The sequence below is a fragment of the Peromyscus californicus genome, unplaced genomic scaffold (assembly GCF_007827085.1).
Source record: "Peromyscus californicus insignis strain IS unplaced genomic scaffold, ASM782708v3 Scaffold_20__1_contigs__length_68692818, whole genome shotgun sequence".
Taxonomy (NCBI): domain Eukaryota; kingdom Metazoa; phylum Chordata; class Mammalia; order Rodentia; family Cricetidae; genus Peromyscus; species Peromyscus californicus.
In genome coordinates, this window is record NW_026294503.1 from 9792930 (window position 1) to 9815640 (window position 22711).

Below are 22711 nucleotides of genomic sequence, written 5' to 3' on the forward strand. Positions count from 1 at the left end.
AGACTACATATCTCAGAACATTCCACACAATCTGCATCTGGACAGACTCCTTAACTGTGCTTACACACACTAACACTAAAAGACCAGGCCCTGTAACCACAGGATATGTACTTGGTTGTTTTATGAAAAAAATGGACCACAGTTAATTGAGTCATTTATTAATGAAGGGTTAATCCATGCTTTGAAGTGTGAAGGAGTATTATAATAATTACAGCAGCACTGATAGTCTCAACACAGGTAATACAATATGGAAAATGTTTATTTCTATTCCAACTTTATATCAATTTTAAAGTAAAACAGACATTTCCTTAACTTTTCCTCCGTTAATCAACCTAAGAAAGGAGTCAATGTTCCCTCTTTCTTTGTTAGAATATGCTGATGCTCAATGTCTACCAATAATTCTCTAAATTTGTTCCATTGCCTCTGCCATAGAACTACTTCCCAACACCCAGCAGTGTTTGATATCAAATCCCTTTCTGTCAGGTCTGCTATCCCAATACCAACAGATTGCAGTGTGTGGTGCTTCAGTGCAGTGGTTAGAGCAAACGCCTACAGTGCCCAAAGTTTGCTGCGCGCAAACACACACTCATAGCTTTATATTGAAAGTTAATAGATGTGTGGACATTTTCAAAGTTATTCTCTGAATTAACTAATTTTTTGACTAATTGCACAATATCCGTCTGGATGACAATGAATATGTAGTCCTCTAAAGACTATTTGCATAATTCAGAGGGAAATACAGGATTCATTAAAGTTAGTACTCCAGTGACTCTGTGTGTGTGTGTGTGTGTGTGTGTGTGTGTGTGTGTGTGTGTAAGTCTTCACACACACACACACACACAAGTGCATATGGAAGCCAGAGTTTGCCCTTCGATGTCTTCTTTCACTGTGTCTACCTTCCCACTTCCCACCTTACTTCTGGAGGCAGGATCTCTTACTGCATCAACGCTCACATCACTGGATGGAAAGGCTGGCCTCTAAACCCCAGTATCCTCCTGTTTCAGTCTCCCAGTGCTAGGACTACAAGTGTTTGCCACAACCTATAGATTTTTATGTGGGTTCTGGGGTTTTAATCCCAGCCCTCATATTTTACTTCCCTCCTCCTAAGACACTCAGGCCACACTTGGTGAAAGCGCCACAGTAGCAGAAATTATCAGCGGTTTTTAGGATGTGCTAAAGATTTTACAGCATCTCACAGGAGCAGGTGCTACATGCTAAGAAGTCCAAAGTTTTCCTGCTAGAATGCGTGCACAGAATAGAAAGTTACAGGGGGCTGAAACTCTGAGTTAGCACTCTTCAACTGCAGCAATTGCTTGAAAGACAAGGAGGACCACTGGGATTTCCCTTGCAGTTTTTAAGCTCAGACCAGCCAGAGCTGTCCCTCTAGCCACTCCACAAGTCCCTATGCCATGCAGCATTGAAACAAGGATTCAGCAATCATATTAAATGTGAGTAGAGAGGCTGGGAATGATGAAGTGTTAAGTCTTAGGTCACATATTTCCATGCTGCTGAAAGTGTTGTGTGGATAAAACTCTCCAGCTTCCCTGGGAGAAAGAGCATTGATCCCGGGTGAGCCTCAAAAATGGACAAACAAGAGAGCCGTTCCTACAAAAGCCTGTACTCGCTCGCTCTCAGCATGCAGGTCTGGAGGAGTACCAGAAAAAAAAAAAAAGAATTGCTTGCTGAACAGTTGCCTTTTTTTCTTTCAGAGGGAAGCAACTGAAAAGAAAAACACTGAAATTTGCCACTAGAAACCAAATTTTAAGTTCATGCATCTCACCCCCCCCCCCAAACTGTCTATGTGAGTAAAACTGTTTTACTACAATGAAGCAATATGGTGTTGGAGAGATAGTGGAGGGAGGGAGCTGTCTAATGGCCAAGTGCAGTGGAGCAGAAACAACTGTTTCATCATCATGAAGATGACGGATCTGCCAAAAAGGGGAAATGGAAATGGGTTCCCACATAAGGAAACGGTTGGATAGTTTGTCAGGCACATCCATGTATCTGATGTGGGGAACAAAGGGTTGACGTGGATTAAGTAACCTCTCCCCTTATCTCTGCTACAGTGGAAGCCTTCCTTTCCCACACATTTTCAGTGGCACTTTCAACTTCCCTTAAATGACTCAGTTTCCTCATCGCAGAAGAGACGGTTAAAAACATCTCCATGCACAGTGTTATAAGAATGAAAATTAGTCAAGGCTTCTGAGTGTTCCTACATGAAAAGCACTTAAGAAAAACCTATTGAGAAGTTCTGTCACATTACACAGTCACATTTTGCTTTTTGCTTTCTTCTATAAAATGGCAAGCTCTTTCAAAGGAACAGGTATCCTCCTGATACCATCTAAATATCACAGAATCTTGTCTTGGCTGAAAATTAATGTATATATCAATAGCATTATTGAACAGGCTTTTAGACATGAATGTGTTATTATATGCTGAGTATCGCCTTGAGGAACAAATGTTGGTATTTTTAACCCAAGATCTAAATTAAGAAATGAAAACTTGAAGCCAAGTGTTTGCACAAATGGGACTTCAGTGTGGCACAAATGGCACAGAAAGACAATAGCCACCCCCTCCTCAGTCTTTCCTGCTCTCCTGTGAACAAAAATTCCCAGAAGGAAGCTAAATCCTGAGGCTGAACCTTCAGCAAGGCTGATTAACTGATTAGACCTTGAGTGATGGTGGAAAGTTTGCAATGTTGGAGGTCCAGAGCCTAATTACACTTTATCTTGAGCCATCTTTAGCCCTCCAAAGAGCCATTCCTTGCCCATTTCTGTGTCACCTAATGTCCTGTGACTAATAGGTAAAACCATCTTATAATACATTAACTTAACAAAGCACTAGTTTCCACCAATCCAAGGGCTAAGAAAGGCTAAGACAACATCTTAGGCCACAGCAGACTCTCCCTCCTCTGATGTTTCCACTGTGTGTACTATGTCTTGATTTATGAATTTTTTTTCTGTTATTATAAAAACTTCATGAAATTGCTTCCATGGTGGGACATGGAATTTGGGGTAGTCTAAATCTGTGTTCCCAAGCCATGGATCTCAAGTCAAATAAACTATGTCTTATCCCCTTTGAATTCCGAGTTGTCTTTTTGAGTCAACACATCTTAACAGGAGAGTACCTCTCTCCTTTTATTCCCACTTGGTCCAATTTCTCCCCATCTTTCCTGTCTATATATTTCACGTGCTTTAGGATCTAGGACAGAAAAATTTAAGTTCATATGCCCACATTAATAACTAATTGATAATTCTGATGGTTCCTTTACTTGAAATTGAGTATCAGACAGAACAGGGGTGTTACTTATGAGTAGAGATTAAATACTCTTCCCATGCATATATGTTCAAAATGTCTGGGGTGAGCCTAAACATCAGGATATTCATACAGTTCCACTCACTGAAGGTGGAAATTCATATAAATACAGCATTAAAGAACTATGTACAAATTAAGAACAATACATTAATCAGATAAAATTATCTGAATAAAGGAGACATGAAGCCACATGTTTGCCATGGTCCTCCATACTAGAAGGCAACTTTTGATTATGGGACTAACAGAAAAAACATCAAATTTGTCCATAAAATATAGTAGTGCCTAGCTCAAAACCATTTTTAGATATTTTTGGGTATACTAGCTTATCACAGGTCAATGTTTTATTTTAAATGCCCTATACAAAACATGAAAATCACCGGGCGGTGGTGGCGCACGCCTTTAATCCCAGCACTCGGGAGGCAGAGCCAGGCAGATCTCTGTGAGTTCGAGGCCAGCCTGGGCTACCAAGTGAGTCCCAGGAAAGGCTCAAAACTACACAGAGAAACCCTGTCTCGAAAAACCAAAAAAAAAAAAAAAATATGAAAATCATACACAGAGTTCTGTTCTGATGTTAAGGCGGCAGAGACAAACACTAGTAAAAGGATGAGATTCTTCTATAGTGAATAAATGCAGGGATTCTATGACATAAACAGACGAGTGTATTCACTTATGTCAATCACAAGTGAACAAAGAACTTCGCTGCCATGAGCCAGGCTCGCTGCTGATTAATTTTGTCTTCCAGTAGTTTAATAAAGGGGGGACACTGGAATTTGAAAGAAAACAATGCTGACTTCAAATTGGCCTCAAGAGTCACATTACACTTTGAAAATACAGGGAGAGGAAAGGATCAATATTCATTAATTTTGCCAAAATCTGAAGAAATGCTCAATTTCAGCTTGTCCTTTTCCAAGTTAATAAAATAATTGTCTATGATACTTTATTTTTTTTGTCTGATAATGCTCACAGGAAGTGTTGACTTTTTATAGAAGAAACAAAATTGAAACCAGACACAGTCTCTGTATCCTATGGGCTTCATCTTTCTTTCATACAAATTATTAAAAAAGCAGACAAGGCTGGTTTTCTTTTCTTTCTTTCTTTTTTTCTTTTTTTCTTTTTTTACTTCACAGTTAGAGCTCATGTTAGAAGTGTCTCCTTTCATGGCTGAGACACTAAGCCCAAGAAAGATGGGAAGAAATTTTGATCTAAAGAATTTTAATTTCTTATGTATTTTTTTAATATAGGCATGTTTAAAATAGGCTTTTAAGTTCTTTAAAGAAACAAGAACTCCAAGAAAGTACCTAGGTGCTCTGGAGGAAATGTTTGTTTCAATAGGAAGCTCTGTTTATAGGGATAATTGTCTTCAAAACAAACCAAGTTTGTCCCCAGGGAATTAGTGACTGCCTGTCATAAAGCTGCCACTTAGAGAAGTTGTTGGGACTCTCTGGTTCATTGGCCACATGCAGAAGGATTTTTGGTGAGTGTGGTGTCCCCATAGTACCTAAGTGTCCCATTAGAAGAACTACCACAGACTTCCCTCTCAGCAGTAAATGTCTTTACAAGTCTGTAACCCAGATTTGCTGGATTTCCTCCTAAGGAAGGCTTAAGAGACAACAAGAGTTCAAAAGTCTTCCTCAGGGCCAAAGCCAATGCTGAGAATCAAGTCCTGTGACACCTCCATGTTGGGAGGGGCTTAAAAATAAAAAGATATTCTGTAATTTCTTGGGTTGATGACGTTAACACAAAACTCTGGAAAACTTAGGAAGGAGGCAGCCCACAGATACCAATCAGTAGGACGCAAAGGACAGAGGGACAGCAATCCACAGGGAGGGATCAAAGGTCATGGCTACATCGAATGTCCCAAGAGTGGAGACTAGTAAAACCAGACAGAAAGAGCTGCATGTATACAAGTTTGACTTTCCCAGGGCATGTTCCCCCTCAGCTGAGGAAGCTTGAGGCAAGTTTCATGCATGCAGGGAGCAGTAGGTGAGGCTCATAAAGACCCACATAGACACACCTTCCTTCGCGGAGTCATGCTATTTTGTTTCTAGGTGAAAGAAAGGCTTTATGAGAGCTATAACACTTTGGCTCTGTGCTTTGGTGAATATTAACAAGTTTTAACATACAATGGATTCTTTTAACTTAGAACATCTTCATACTCATTTTTTGCCAAAATGTTTAAAAAATTCGGAACTAATTTTACTTTCTGACCATGAATAATTGTCATTGAGGTGGTACATTTTTTGGAGTTTGAATAAAACATGATAGCTTTTCTTATTTAAAAGTAAGAGGAGGAATAAATGTCAATGGTTAATGAATAATTTCGGTCTTGTTCCAATAATGAAAAATCAATTCTCTAAGAATGGATTCATTTGGTAAATACTCAAAAAGCATTAATCAATTCCATACCTAACAAGTCAGTATATCATAACATTACAGTGTGTGAAGGAAACAGATATTCACAGGTAATAATCATCATTTTTGAAAACTGCATAAAGACCATTTCACATTCATTTTCTGTTATTAATTTAAGTGATAATGTAAGTCAGAATGATTTGAATCTGTGTTTCTAGTTTTATTCCCCATTGTAGTCACTTGCTCTAGACATTCTTTTCCTGAATTCTAACATGTTGCTTGCAAACTCTGGGCTAGCCTATTCTTTTGAAAATCTCCAGGATACAAAGCACACTGTGCACATACTCCTGATGTAACCAGGCTGTGGCAGGCCCTGCTGAATTGTGCATGTTTGTGACTTAACAGCTTATGACTGATGTACTCTGAGTGCATTAATTCTTGCTTGTTCACAGCAGACGACACAGATTGAGCTCATGGTGAAACATCTCCCCTGTTCATTCAAGTTGCCACCTTTACCTTCTATTCTCCCTGATTATTTGTTTGGTTGGTTTTTGCCTTGATAAAAATCACACAGTTATCAATGTAGAATTCTATTTTGTTGGCTTTGGCCTATTTTTCTATCTTACATTATGAGTTTTTAAAAAGTCAAGATTTCAAATATGTGTATCTTTATACTACTCACTTGCATTCAGAATACTCATTGAATTTCTCATCCAAATGCCATAGGTACAGTGACAGCACAGGAGAGCTCCATCTATTTCCTTTAACGCTTGGTTTAGTCTTGTTAACCATGTATTTAATGGGTAGGTTGCGATCAACCAACCACAGTTTTTGCATTGTTTGCTAAGATGTCAAGACAGAACTTTGGCTAACAGGACATTCTGATCACCTTCTAGTTTTCACTTTTGGAGGGAAAAATTGTTAGAAAGTCAAACCAAGAATTGTACAGAAAATGTAATGTAAAATAATAAGAACCACTTCATACATGAAAACATCTTCCCTAGGAATAGCTCTAAAAGTTCACTCTGAACTTGGGAAATGCTGACTTTGACATGGGAAACCTGGCAATCCTGAGTCCTTGCACCAAGAGAAGCCCAGGCTAGTCACATGGTGGTTTATGGAGCCACTCCTATTCAGAGGTCAACAACAACTTGAAGCAATGGGAGAGAGGCCACTGGTAGGTCTATCCATCTTTCTCCATGACTTGGGACACTACACAGCTTCCTGTCCTACTCATGTACCCAGCCTGGGTTGGAATTCTAGTTTCTCCCACTAGGAACAAATGCAGACAGTGCTTAGCAGATCAGCAAGTAATATAATGATGCAGTTTCATTTCTATTACACACAGGGAAACAATTTACTGAACATGATTTATGAGCATTTTGTGTCTAATGAAAATAATGTCTTTAATGTAAGAATTGTTATTTTTAAATAACTCAAAGGCATCTAGAAGGTCAGGGTTTATCATATATCGTGGGTGAAGATAACCTTAGGATAAAACATCAAAAAGCACTGTAAATTCTTCCATCTTACCATTTTATATTCTTTCCAGCCCCTTTGGAAATCCAGACTTCCATCTTCACGGTGTTGGATTACAGTCCAGCCTCCCCCATTCACATCCATATTGCAAAATACCTGAAAAAAAACACAGGAAAAGAATGGAAAGTGGAAACTACAAACATCTTAAGGAAATGTATGTCTGACACATTTCAAAATATAAATGGAGTGGACAGGTCGAGCCTGTAAGAAGAGGAAAAAACTACATTTTAGACATATTATTGCTTACTTCTCCCACAATTTACACTTGTGCTGCACCTGATAACCTCCCTCAGGAATCTTTAATTATTTCTAAAACTGTACTGGCCAGCAGAAAACTAGTAGGTTAGTTTCAGACCATAATACAGTTTTAGACATTGAGATGTAGCTCAGTGGTAGCATGCTTGTCTTATATGTGCAAGGCCTTGGGACCAACTCCTAGAATTCCCCCATTTTTTTTTAAATCTCAAATTGAAATAGGCACTTGTGGAAGTTTACATTAAAAAAAAAAATCCTAAAGTTCCCAATGTGAAATACTATTTTGTGGCCAAAATATAAGGTTCAGTATTCTCTAATCTATTATTGTAAAGTCAATGTATTAAGAGCAAAAGATTCACATTTTTATATTTTATTGCCAAACTCTCATGAGCTTACATACTACATTATATAACTGTAATAATTACTCTTGTTTGATGAATTTTATACTAGAGACAAAATTGTGTGAGTAGAGAATAAGTTGTTTAAATTTTAGTAATGAACAATGTAGCTTATGTATGCCTTCTGACAGTGGCAAACTTTTCTTTCCTATATAGAATGGTTATTTGAAGATTCAATGCTTATTTCAAATTATTCTACATACAATAGCATTTATTTTAAAATTGATTCATTTTCTCCATACTTCTGTAATGGTGTTGTCTTTGGACAGCAGTCCCTGTGACTCATGACATGTGAATATGGCAGTTTGATTTTTCAAGAGCTGGACCATGGGGAATACCATTCCTCCACCAATTGAATAATAAAGCACATTGAAGGTTGGCTAAAGGTGTGAAAATGAGGCAACAGCAGTGAGCAGGCACTATAGGCAGGCTGTTTTCCCTGAGGCACCATGTTAGAGCTCAAATGGCTGAAGGGTATGAGCACAATGACCAGAACTGTCATTCACAGCAGAAATGTTTCATGTACTTCTTCTGAGTGAAAGGAACTAAGACATACATGCCTGTGCGTGCATATGAATTAGGACAACTGGTCCCCTGAGGGTTCTACCTCCAGTTTCACACTTACCCTTATGTCCTTATTATCCCTAGTAATTGACTCATCTTGAAATTCATGAATTTTAAATTCCCTTTCTCTTCCCAAGATTACTCTTATGCTAATCTTCTGCATTTCTCCATCTGCTTTGTGTCCTTAACATGACTCCTAACAAGTCTGCCTTTAATTATAAAATATTCAGTTATCCCCCTTAATTCTAATATATTCATCCACTTATTTTTTCACTCAATAAGCATTCTTGGGAATTGAGTCTATATCATGATTGAGGAAATTATGAGGACTTTAACATGGATTGTGTCCTCAAAATACCTTGACATTTCAATACTGACTCTTCTCATAGGGGTAAGAAGGTAGTAGAGTCCATAATTTTCCAACTTTAGTGATTTTAGAATGATAGCAGTAATAACATACATAGAGACTTGATACAAAGAGCTAACAAGTGAGAAAAGAAATGATTGTTATGTTGGACACTTTGTGTTGCAGGTTACATGACCACACAATAGAAGGAGCATCAGATAGTACTTAGAGATGAGATAATCTACTGGAGGCAGACCAAGGGTATACGAACAAGAAAATGGGAGGGTAAGGAAGAGTCACTAAAAATGATCTGTCATTTGAAAACTTAATATGCACTTTGTAACTTAATCCCAGAACAGCTCGTGAAAGTACAATTATCATATTCACTCTACAAATGCAACTCTGGGGTTTAAAATATTTAAGGAGTCTACCAATGATTATACTTAGCAACTATAATGAATCTAGGATTTGAGCTGAATTTTAATTAGATTGAGGGTTTGAACCCTCTGTACGCCTAAGTCAAAATTATTGGTAGTAATGTAACTGAAAGCAAAAGCTGATATCATTAAAGATCAATCTATTATTTAAATAAATAAAGAAAAGGTGTTTATAGATGGGAGGGGCGGTCCAGGAGTAGGTTTTAGTAAACAATTGGTATAGATAATATACATCAGTGACTTGTAAGTGGGTCCATGTTTGGTTTTATTTGTTGTTGTCGCTTAAACAGTGGGTAACTGATTGTAGATATTAAATGAATATTCATTGTAGTCATAAGATAAGAAAATGTGATTAAAGAAATCTCAAGAATATATGGGGTTGGGAAGGAGAATAAATTAATCAACTATTTGAGAGAGGTGAAGTTAAGCGATATTTTAAAATATGTACAAACTTGAAATGAAGGGAACATTAGTGACCTTGGCCAAAGAGATTTCAGAGTCTTCATGAGACTAAAATCAGATAAAAGAGTTTAAACAGAGCACAGGTGGAAATTTCAAAGACGCACCTGGAGCAGCTAACGTTTGCCAGTAATGCTAGTGAAAATATCAAGGAATATTCTGCTAGGAGAAACTAATGACACTGGTTTCTTAATTAAATTTTGCAGTGCATTAACTGAATAATCCAAAGAAGAATGAATCTATCTATCTATCTATCTATCTATCTATCTATCTATCTATCTATCTATCTATCTATCATCTATCTATATATCTCCCCAATCTTCTCTTTCTTCCTTCCCCCTCTCTCATTCTCTCTCTCTCTCTCTCTCTCTCTCTCTCTCTCTCTCTCTCTCTCTCTCTCTCTCTCTCTCTCTCTCTTTCTCTTTCTCTCTCTCCTAATGGACTTTTGCCTCTAATACAAGTTGGTATCCAAAGCTATAAAGCCTACCTACATACTCAGAAAAAGCCTTACCACACTGATAAATCTACAAAGTGTGGAGAAACCTGTGCTATGAGTTTTTAAGGACAGTTAACTTGTTAATGTAATTGTATGCACTTGTTTTACATCACTCACAATTTTTTCCCCAAACACAGCTTTCCTTTTAAAAGGAGGCATCCCACAACTTGATATATTAAGTGCTGAGAATGCGTTTTAGGGGAAGACCCAGAGAAAGACAGAGGGAGTCGTCACCAGGTTGAGAGGCAGAGAAATAAGTTAAGGGACTTAAGTGGGTCTGATTCCTGTGGACACACAAGAGTGACAATGATAGCAGATGCCACTGCAGGCATGTGAGGACAACAGAGCTCAGCTGACTTGAGGGCTAGATTCAGGTTTCAACTCTGCTTTCTCTCATTTTTTTTCTTTTTCCTTCATTCTTTCCGTGTGTGTGTGTGTGTGTGTGTGTGTGTGTGTGTGTGTGTGTGTGTGTGTAAGATTAAGTGCACATAGAGTACTTCAGCAGTGTTTGGCATAAGAACTAACCACTGCTCTTAGATCTCAGATGTACTTTATAATAATACATGCAGGTTTATACTATGCATTACTTATTCTAAGTATTTAGCATAATATTTGCGCATTAAAGTATTGTTATATATTGTTATATGTGACATTAAACATGATTTACATTTATAATTTATTATAAAATAGTACAGGATATTCAAAACAAAAATATGCAAGTGTTCAACAAGTTTGCCTTATGAATATGATTCCTGGCTTCTGTTTATTAATACTGGCATCATGGAGATTGATCATGTTAATTTGTATTTTATATCTATTTAAGAATTTGGATTCAACATTGAAAAAAAATTAAAGAAAACTCAATTTTTATCTACAGTCAGAAGAAAAAGAAAAAGCCTATTCCTAAAAGATTAAGAACAGCCCTGGAATAAATGATCAGTTACAGAAGGATTTGAACAGGAGAGACCGGAAGAGTTCACTTGCTGGTGTTGTGTGGTCTGTGTTATCTGGCATGCCCTTCCTGTGTATGGGGCCCTGCTCCATTTACTGTGTCTGTTGCATCTATTGATTCGATGGCTGTGGATTAGTTCTGTCCAAGAAAAGGCTGAACTGGCTTCTTCCCCAGGCAAGGTCAAAGCTTTCAAGCATTAAACACCTTTTAACTTAATACGGAGATTTAAACCCAGACAAAAAGGGGGAATTTGATTCACATACTTTTTATGCTTCTGTGCTTTATACAAATTGGAATGATTAACCTTCTGGATGTCAATTATTTTTCCATAACCTTAAATGGAAATGGCTTAACGCATTTGTTACAGTCCCTTTTCAAGAATTATAGGAATGATGAGTTCAGAAACAATTTTTAATATTTTAGAATAAGACTTCTGATTTAATGGTTTGTTTTTGGATGAAGCAAACTGACTGCAGGGCATTTGGCTTTAAACACTTGTGAAATGCAAAGAGAAGCTCTGTTTCCTTCTACTGTGCCTTGAAGGGAATGCAGAGGGAGACCACCGCAGACCGTGGACACTATGAAACAAGGAAAGATAGCAAAGATAGAATTCTCATTTCCTATTTGCTTGACATCCTAAGCTAACACTTTTGCCTTCCACATGGAATTTGAAAAACAACATATTTCAAACTTTAACGAACATTTCTTTTTTTGACATAGAGCAACGCCAGTCAAAATAGACTGGCAGCATGCACAGGACCTGCAAAGGTTCAAATCCCAGCGCTGAAAGGGGGACATGGACAGAAGCTCCCATCCCTAACAAAGATGTTGTCTCTAATTGGCATTTACTAGCAAAGGAAAAATTCTCCAATGCAACTTCACAGGGTAGATTAACCACGCTTAAGGACAGGCCCTATTCCCAAAAGTAGAATGCCAACACAAAAGACCTTCTGTGGCATTTTTATAGATGTTTTGTCCCACATCACTAAGTCTGGGTGTTTTTTGTAGTACTGGTCCTTGGCTTGTGTATTATGGCTTCTGATTTTTGCTTTTATGTTTTGGTTGGGTGTGTGTGTGTGTGTGTGTGTGTGTGTGTGTGTGTGTATGCGCGTTTGCACAAGTACAGTGTGTATCTTGTGTTTTCTCTTTGTTTTTAATTGTTATTATGGCTTGTTTTCTTGTTTTCTAAAGAAAGAAGGGCAGAAGGCATTGAGTTGCATAGGTAGGGCCATGAGGAGGATCTGACAAAGTGAAGGAGGGAACCATGATCAAAATATAGTGTATGAAAAATATGTATGTTAAGTAAAAATATGGAGCCGGGTGGTGGTGGCACACGCCTTTAATCCCAGCACTCGGGAGGCAGAGGCAGGCAGATATCTGTGAATTCAAGGCCAGCCTGGTCTACAGAGCGAGATCCAGGACATGCGCAAAGCTGCACAGAGAAACCCTGTCTCGAAAAACCAAAAAAAAAAAAAAAAAAAAAAAAGGAAAAATACGGAAATAAATAGTTCTGGTATACTGCAGTCCCCACACTTCCTAAAGTATGAGCATTTGCTATCAATTGCTTTTCTCTGTTGCCTTAAATACCCCACTTTTATTGATTGCTTCATACTCCATATCATACACACTTAACTCAATTTTAATGTTGTTAGCTTTTATAGACCTGAGTTTCCTTAACTTCTGATGAATTTGTGAGAACATTACAAAAAGAAAAAAAAGGGGCTTTGATTAGGCATATTCAGGGTAGTAGTAACTGTTTTGTTGATGATACCCTAGTCTGATTGGCAGGGCCTAGAAACACATTTTCTCAATGCCTTTTATTATTGTTAGGAGAATGTCAATGATTTGGATCAACAGGAAAGAAAGTGAGGCTACATAAGATACGGAGAGGGAAGTAAATTTTAATAACTTGCTCACTCAGGTAACACATGTCTCTTCTTCGTGGGACAATAAGTTCATATTAAAAACTTTTGGTCGGTGAAACTCCAATTATGACCCATGTAAATAATTATCTTTTTCGAACTCTGATAAGTCTGGAAACAGATGTTTGTTTTCAAAGCCAATGTTCAATAGTTATCACATGCATAATTTGGGCAAGCTGCCTTTCTGAAATTCTAGAAGCACACAACTCCTTGAGCTGTTGAAAAGGAAAAGTCAGTGTGTCATATAGAGTTCTGTTCTGATCGCCTCATCCTTGTATGTTCATAGTTTTGTGTGTTTCTTTGTTTTATTTTATTTTAAGTCATAGATTTCTTGATCCAAAGACTAATGCCCATACCCCACAGGAAAAGCCGATGACGTCACAGTGCCTTTGTGAGTGGCTGAGGTGGAAGCACGGAGGACTGCGCATGTCCCCTTCACCCACTCCTGTGCTTCCTCTCCCGCCTTCCCCCACTCCCGTTTGTGGAGCAAAACTGAAGGCTTCTTTTAAGAAGAAAATGTTGTTTCAAGAAAAAGAGAGAAATAGTGAGACAACTTCACCCAGGAGCCCTTATTCAAATCAGGATCCAATGACAGGGGCAGAAAGAAATCCAGCCTTTGACTGGACCTGGATTCTCGGCCAGACACCTGACCTTGGTAATGGCGTGATATCTGGCACACTGGTCTCCAAGATTCTCTTCCCTTGCTTACCAAAATGCACAAAGTCAGAAAAAAACAAACAAAAAACCACTAGGCTTGGTAGATGTTCTGATGCTTTCGTTATCAGTGCGTCCTTTTCTTCATTTTTTTTTTTTTAATTCTAGTGTTCATTTATTAAGGACTTAACTATGTGCAGAAAACATGCTTGGCCCCAGGAAGTCAGAAACAAAAAGCCACAGTTCTACCTTGTAGAACTTTAGTAATAGAAATGCCATGCAACACTCTTGGGGGCAATTCAGGAAGGCCTTTCATGAGCATTCCCACAGGATTCAAGAAAATGACGATACATACACAGGTGTGGGAAAGGGCCATGGAAAGTGTTTTATCTCAGAAGAACAGGCTTCTGTCTTGGGATTTTGTAAATCCAGACAAGCCCTTCCATGTTAAAGAGCAAGTAGCTTTCTTGCCTCTGATCCCACTGTCTTTGGCTGTCTCGTCTAAAGGTCCTGACATAATCTCCTTCCTAGAGACATCGCTAGCACTACACTTCTGTAGTACTTGATTACTCTGTCTTTTGGTAAACGCCTGTCTTCTCTATTACACACAGAACTGCTTATTTTGTATTTGTGTTCTTAGACAGTGACTGGCAATGAATGGCATCTAATTAATTGTACTGAGTGAAGGCATAAATGGAAGATTTAATGAACAAATATGCAGAGGTCTCTAAAAGAGAAAGGATAGCAAAATGTTGCTTAATTGCTTCCACATTTACCTTGGACACCGATCAGACTTAAAGATAAGTCTGTTCTTCCAACTTACACTTGAGTAAGTGGCGTCCAACGTGGTGGCAAGAGTTTCCACCAAAAAACTGAGAAAAAAAGATTCTAAAACGGAGCTAAAAACAGCTTCCTAATTGTCTCTCTCAAATGAGCGGCAGCTGCCAGTTTGAGCTACTTGTGGGTTCCTGGCATGCATGCTCGACCTGCAGTATGGCGGGAATGAGGCCTCTGCAAGTGGCACATTAAGCTGCATGGTGGATTTAGCCTTTGCTAGTACAAAACAAAAAAAGAAGTTTCTGGGCTACACGCTGCTTGGATAAAAGCATAGACCCACGATGGCTCCCAGAGCTGGCGGTAAGCATACCGCCGCCATGTTGGGAAGTTGAGGTGGGCGGAGCCAGCAGCCACAGCTGCTGCAGTTTAAAGCAATAAATTCACAATAAGACAGATTCAGATGTAATAGTTTAAAATGTGTGTAAAATATACGTAGGCTTGAAAGAGACAAAAAAGGTGATATATACAGTTATATAAACAAATACATAGTTTTAAAAAAATAAACTCTTTAAAGAGACAGTAAAATTAATATAAAAAATAAGCCACGTGAAGATGAATATTACACAGAGAATCTGGATTATGTTGTCTTTGGGATTTTTACCTGCAGAAAAACATTTGATTATAAAAGCTGTTGAGTTATGCCAAAATGTATATTTTAAAGGTACCTTGACTTCAAAATTTGGATGTAAGGATATGTTGCTTTGGAAAGGAGTCTCTGCTTTTATTCCCACAGAAAGCCAAAGGCTATGGATTTGTTCCAGATTAAGATACATCAGGTTTAACCAGCCAAGACCCCCTGAAAGGTCTCCGATGACACCATGGCCCAGATGATCCAACATCCAGAATGGTTTGAAGGCAACTGGCTCAGACAATACAGCCTCATGGACTATTCCATAACCTTAAAATTTTCTTTGTGTCCCCATAAGATACAGCACCCCCCTCCAGCAGGAAGTAGTAAGAGAAGCTACGCCCAAATTCCCAAATTATATGTAATTTTACTTTGTTAAGGTTAAAACCTTCCTTTTTGAAAAAAAAAAAAAGAAAAGAAAAGGGTAAGTGCTGTGGGATGGTCTGTATGTCAAATGTGTTGCTGATTGGTCAATAAATAAATCACTGATTGGCCAGTGGCCAGGCAGGAAGTATAGGCGGGACAAGGAGGAGAATAAAGCTGGGAAGTGGAAGGCTGAGTCAGAGACACTGCCAGCCACCACAATGACAAACAGCATGTGAAGATGCTGGTAAGCCACGAGCCATGTGGCAAGGTATAGATTAATGGAAATGGTTTCATTTAAGCTGTAAGAAAAGTTAGCAAGAAGCCTGCCACGGCCATACAGTTTGTAAGCAATATAAGTCTCTGTGTTTACTTGGTCAGGTCTGAGCGGCTGTGGGACTGGCAGGTGAGAGAGATTTGTCCTGATTGTGGGCCAGGCAGGAAAACTCAAGCTACAAGTAAGTATGAGGGGCACATCCTTTCACTATGCTGTGTTCAGATAGTGTATGTTCTCCCACTTCAACAGGCTCAATAATTCTGCAAATAGCTGGATTTGGCCAACTCTTACACTGGAAGGCATATGCTCCCTGACATCTTGGGACTTTAGAAGATGATTTCTAATGCTCCCCGCATGCACTAAAGGTAAATATGGCAAAAACATGTAATTTGTGGAAGCCAACATATTTAGCACTATGATATCCAAGAAATGGAAAAAAATAACATTTATGTAATTAACAGATCAGATCATTAACAAGGGTTAGAGGACATCTGCAAAACAGGGTTTTCATCCCCTGTGGACTAGAGAAACACAGCCTCTCTCAGAGAACAGAAAAGAGCAGGTGAGGTGTGTGTGTATGTGTGTGTGTGCATGTGTGTATACATGCATAGGTGTACACCAACATGTATTGTGTTTACCAAACTTACAAATTTATTTGATTGTACAGCAATTCAATCAGAATCTGTTTTACACTGCATAAACAAGCACTTCTGATTTTACCTTTTTGGGTTCTGGCATATTATTAAAATAAATAGTGTAGATTCCACTCTTATTAAAACCAGCTTGATATACATCTGCACAGTCTCGAAATGGTTTCTCTTCTTCCCTTTTTCCTCCCTTTAGCAAAACTGCAAAATAAAAGAGAGATATTATAATATAAGAACTAAAAATATTGGGATCATTACCACCATATGGACTACAAACAGCAGGTCTTTGCTGTCTTCACACAATCTATATTGCACACACTGAAAAATAAAACATACCACCTACTAAGTAACTGGTAAGTTGAAAAGGAAAAAGCTGTGGATCAATTTTCAATTACATATTAATCTTACATCAATTTATTTACTTTGGTTTTTTATAGCCTCAAAAACTTCATCTTGATGGACGAATTACATAATTATGTGATGCTTCCTATTGTTAGCAATTTATGGCAATGTTTCCTGTCAAATTTATAAAACATTCCTATCTACATTTCAGAGAAAAGTTTATTTATTTATTGCACTGTTGGAAATTTCATGTTAGGTACATGCTCTACGAATGAGTTGTATTTCAAATCCCAGGGTTTAAAAATCTAAAAATAACAAAAAGCAACAACAACATAAAAAAAGTCAAGGGGTTGGGGATTTAGCTCAGTGGTAGAGTGCTTGTCTAGCAAGTGCAAGGTCCTGGGTTCGGTCCTCAGCTCTGAAAAAAAAAAAGTCAAATGAAAATACCTTCTGTGCCTAGAGGTAATGGTGCACACGTTTAATCCCAGCTCTTAGGAGGCAGAGGCAAGAGGATCTCTGTGAGTTCAAGCCCAGCCTGGTCTGGTCTTTGGAGTGAGTTCCAAAATAATGTGAAAACATTTAAAAATACAACATTCTTATTAATTCTTTGAGAGCTTCCTACATTCATATAGTGCATTTTGGTTGATTACCCTAACCCCACCCCTCCCAACTTTATGTCCTCCTTTTTCAAATGACTCACACAGACTAATACTTTATGCCTATCTACTGTTCCATGTGGGGCCACCCAGTGAGCATAGATGACCTCCCAGGTCCACACCCTTAATGAAAACTAACTCTCCTTCCTTCAGAAGTCATCAGCTATCAGTAGCTCCTCCGTTCCATGTATAAGCTTGTGAATCCCTGCTTCCCCCATGCTAGAATCTTGACTGGCTTGATCTCATGAAGGTCTTATGCAGGCAATCAAAGCTGCCATGAGCTCATGAGTACAGTGGTTCGGTCAAGCCCTGATGATACTGTGTTGCTCCAGCCTTCCCTGACCTCTGCCACTTACAAACGTTCCACTGTCTCTTTTGCAATGGTTCCTGAGCCTTGGTGAAAGGGGTTGATTATAGATTTCCTGTTTACAGCTGAACAGTCCACAAACACGTTTTCTATACTGTGACCAGTTACGAGTTTCTACATTAATCACCAGCCACTACACAAAGAAACTTCTCTGATAGTGTCTGACAGCTACACAAATCTATGAGTTAGAGAAGTGCATTTAGAGGGAAGTTTGACACCATGTCCATTTTGCATCGTAGTAGTAGTAGGTTCACCCATGAGGGTTGTGAACTCCACAACCATGGGCTGTTGGACAGATTTACATGATTCAACAACCCTTTCCCCCTGTAGAGTGGCCTTAAATGCAACCAGAAGTTAACTGGCTACCCCCATAACACTTGTGCTGTTATTGCACTCTTGGGACCATGTTGAGAAGTGCTCTACTTAAATTTACAGGATTGATTCGATTTCTAGAATTTGAGGTGATAGATTTCTAAGCTTATTTCTAAACTTAATTTCTAAATAATATTAATTTACTCATTTTGTGTCATGATTTAGCTTCAGGGTACTAAATAAGACATAAAGTGCAGTTAAATTTTCTTTCTTTCTTTTTCTTTTTTTTAATTCTTTAAGACAAGGTTTCACTGTGTAGCCCTGGCTATCCTGGAATTCACTCTATAGACCAGGCTGGCTAGGAACTCAGAGCTCTGCCTGCCTCTGCTTCCTGTGTGCTGAGATTAAAGGCATTCGGCACCACTGCCTGATTACTGTTTCATACTTTCAAAGTCTAGCTGTCTTGAAATCTTTGGCTTTGGCTTTTAAGAAAATTTCTAGGAACTCTTCAATCTAAACCCACAGAACACTACTGCCTATATTTAGTGCTGTAAACATCTACATTACATTTGATGTTTAAATTCTTTCTTCAAAAAGTACTTGGACAGTGCCAGTCATTATTCCATTGTAACCCAAACTAATAATGAGTTCTTCAATGAGAAGAATCTTATTTTATTCACAGAGCTTCACCCATTTTTAAGTTCTCATTAATGAAATCAGAATACAAATTGACCCATTTAATAGCTCTTGGCTAAAGAAGTATGTGCTATATTAAACATTAATGATCTATCATTTTCTAACAAACACATGATATTTTCATAATAGGTTGCATTTAATTAAGAATATTTGTAATAATAGTCCTTTTTTAATGAATATGTTTCCAGTCAGTTTAATTCACAATGTTCCTACATAATAAAAACATCAAATATCCACCATGAGTAACTGCTATTAAATGAATCTGAAAAGTGTCAAAGGGATATAAAATACTGGCTTGAATCAAACGTAATTGAATAATAGTTAGCCTTTTATAAGTGGTAGGGAGTCTAATATTTGTGGAATGAGTTATGTTAATGCAAATATTTTAAACTATAAAACTGCTAGATTATGTTTCAATAAAGCAAAGTATTTGTGTCAGATATGTTGCCGTAATGTAAAAATTAAAGTGTTTAATAATTCATCATTTTATATGAGGCTATTGCCTGTGTTAATGGTTTTGCAAAGTTACATTTAAGCACTGCTATCACAAACTGCAATGTCAACACAGAATAAGTACACACACTGGAAAGCTCATATGACAGTGAAGAAGTATTTTTGCTAAATGTATGCAAAGAACCATTTAAAACATATAGGTAAATGCTTACCAAAAAGACATTTTGATTGGCGCTTGGCTAAAAACAACAAAACAGTTTGCTGGGTTTTACTTAGAATAACTCAATGGGCCATTAATTTTCAAAATCAATTGTTCCTAAATACTCAATACTTGATTCCTTCTTGTGTGTAAAGGTGAAAAATATCCCCATTAAGTGCCCCAAACAAGAATGTAAAGAAATATTAGCTAAAGTTTATGATGGCATAAGAGGATGAAAAAATACAGGAAAATGTGGTGAGCAGAAACCCGTTGGGGAAACTCATTTTTCTTTTTAGGGTGAGAGGAGGAGAAAGTCATTTATCTAATAAGAAAATGTTTCTCTCATTGAACACACCACTTCCTGCCCTCATGTGTGTGGTTATGTAAGGAACACATTCCCATCCCTCCCTTGTTCAGCTCCTGTGCCCTTCACTTTCCACTTCAGGAAGATGTGGGTGAAGGGGCCGTTGTGTGGTTAGAGAAGCTTTTCCACACACATTTTCAGAAACAGGAAGAGGGGAAAGGTTGGCTATTATTTTCCTTTGTGGAATTTGTGTCAGTGTTGTCTAAATTAGTAATATAAATTCTCTACCTGGGAAAATATACTGTGGTTAAACTATAAATTTTTGTTGTGATGGTGGTATGTGTGACATAGAACTTTGGTTTGATCTCCATTTGAGTCAGCGTTTTTGAAAATGACAGATCCTCTCTACATAAGATACAACTTTTCCCTAAAGACTAGGCTGCTGCTTCTAAATTGCTAAATACAAAATTTTATTTTTAAGACATTGATTTAGGCTGCATTTTAGAGTGTTAAAACTTTGAAAATGAATTTAATTTAAAAGATTCATTCACAGCCTATCTCTGGTTTTGTTGTTTTATACTGTGGTTTAAAGAAGAGTCCATCTATAGAGGTAGTTAGACTTCCAGGGTGTTTGTTAAAATTAGTCTCTAATCTGAAGAAGTCATTAATATTTCTGATGTAGGCACATAGATCACACACAAAGCAGAGTGGAGTGTGGTAACACTACAGAAACAGTAGTTACTACCACTAATATAATAATGGTAAAAACACTGATAATAGCAACGTTAAATTTCCACTCACTTTTCTGAAATGAACACCACCAGAACATAGAAGTACACAGGAGGTGGAGCTGCTATGCTTTCCCTCCTCAAGTTCAAAACCTGTAGCTTACTAAATCCAGGGAAGTTAAAACCATCTAGTCATTTGTAACATTTTATTGATTTGACTTCTTCTTACAAAACTTAGCTGCCTTATTTCATTCATTGACACAGTTGGATATATCATTGCTTTGAGTCAAAAAGAAGGAAGTAATCTCATGGTATTCCATAAGCTTTATCTAGTAGTAAAGATTCTAAGATTATTGAATATTAAATGATAATATTGTGATACATAGACAATAAGTAGGTTGTTAATGTTTGAATAATTTCACTGTTAAGTACTAAAGTGTTCTGAAATTTAGTGTCCTGCTTGGATGTTGTGAAAGTGGATAAATGGTGAAAATTTTAAAGCACAGAGAGACAATAAAAGAAGATGAATTTACTGAACTCCACAAGCATCAAAAATCAGTGATAAATTGTTCAAAGAGGAGATTTAATCAGACCATAGATCTTAGAGGTGTGTGTGGTAAATAACAACAGGACAAAGAAGAATTAATTAGAAGAGGCTATACACATCAGTTATCCAGAGTTGCAGAATGATTTAGAAACTGGCTCAATGTCTTTGTCTATCTTTTAAAGACTGTAAACTTATTGTAAAAACAGCATGACTTTAAACATTGACCTTTAAACCTGAGGTTACTTCTTTGACTGCATGCTATTATCTTTTCCTCTCCTATTCTTTAGTTTCCAAAGGGTATATATATCTTTCCTCTAACTGAGAATCTTGAACCCCACTGTTCTAACCTGCCCTTTCCCAGCATCCCTTCTCTTCCTACCTATCCATGATTGTGAATCAGGCATTGAAGAAGGGCTTATCTCAGGTGGCATTTGGCATTTATGGTGATCTCTGTCCACTGTCACTCACGCCCACTTCTTAATAAGAAATACTGTCATTTCTAGAGTTTTAGATCTCATTTTCTGCACAGTGTATCTCAAATTCCAAAACTTTTTTCAAGACCACTTCACTCAGTTCTTCTGCTAGTCTTTATATACAACCTACATAGCCACTTGGTTTCCTATGAGGGTCAAAGCAATATAACCTGTCTCCTTGCCAGTCCCTTGTATGTCAGAACTCATCATTGCTTCTCTTTCCGTCACTTTTCACACTGAACACTTCCAGCCCCCTTTCTCTTACTCTACATTCATTTCCTACTTCTTCCTTATTGGTCATTTTCATGTCACACATACATTTGGATTTGTACTAGGATTTCATTCTTGTATATTTACCTTTACACACTATCACAACTTCAAAGTACTACAGAGATGATTATGATATAAAAGCATTTTTAACTTCATATTTTCTTGCCTCTTGATTTTATGCTTCTTATTCCTATTTATCTGTCAGCTGCTACCCCAGCTCTTATTTACCTTAAGCTAGCCAATCTGCCAAACTTCATTTTTGCTCTTTTTCTTACTGATCCCTTTTCTTCTCCTGGTTATCATCAGTGAAAAATTAGTGCAGTTTTAAATAATAATAAACAGCCCAAGGTTTTATAATTATTCTCTTCTTGTCTTTTCCTATTAATTAATAAATTCAACACATATTGATTGAACACTTCTTATGTGTAAAATTTTGTCTAGGCAATAAAGATACAGAACTAAGGACTATAAAACATGTTCTTAACGAGATCAAAGCATGAGGACAGAAAGATCTATTATAGTAGTAGATCTTTCATGATAGTTACATCTATAACAGTTTCTTTCATGACAGCAGAAAACTCAGCTCCCACTGGCGTAAGCAAAAAGATAACTTTACGTAAGACACGATCAGGTTTCCAACAGTGTGACCAGAAATGTGTTTCTTTATCTTTCTCATGAATCACTTTTGTTGGTTCTCTACCTGGTCACAAAATGGCTGGCAACAGCCTCTAGGGCTATAGTATTACCAGTGTAAACAGAGTATCAAAAAGAGAGAATGCAGATAATTGTTTATCTTAAAGACATATGTCAAGTGCATTGGGAGCTTTCAAGGAGAATGGACTCCATCTGCCAAGCAGACTCAGGAAGACTGCCTCAAAGAGATAACACTTAAAATAATAAAACCTGCAGAACAGCTTAACAGA

At 37.7% G+C, this 22711-nt stretch overlaps 1 protein-coding gene across 2 annotated transcripts in view; it reads right to left on the minus strand.

Annotated features, from left to right (window-relative positions):
* Positions 1 to 22711, minus strand: part of Angpt1 (angiopoietin 1) — a 249624-nt gene that overhangs the window by 40523 nt on the left and 186390 nt on the right. For both annotated transcript variants that reach the window (XM_052747736.1, XM_052747735.1), the window contains exons 5-6: positions 16515 to 16642; positions 7201 to 7302 (exon numbers count right to left, since the gene is read on the minus strand). In XM_052747736.1, coding sequence (XP_052603696.1) covers positions 7201 to 7302; positions 16515 to 16642 — 230 coding nt within the window. The remainder of the gene's footprint in view (positions 1 to 7200; positions 7303 to 16514; positions 16643 to 22711) is intronic.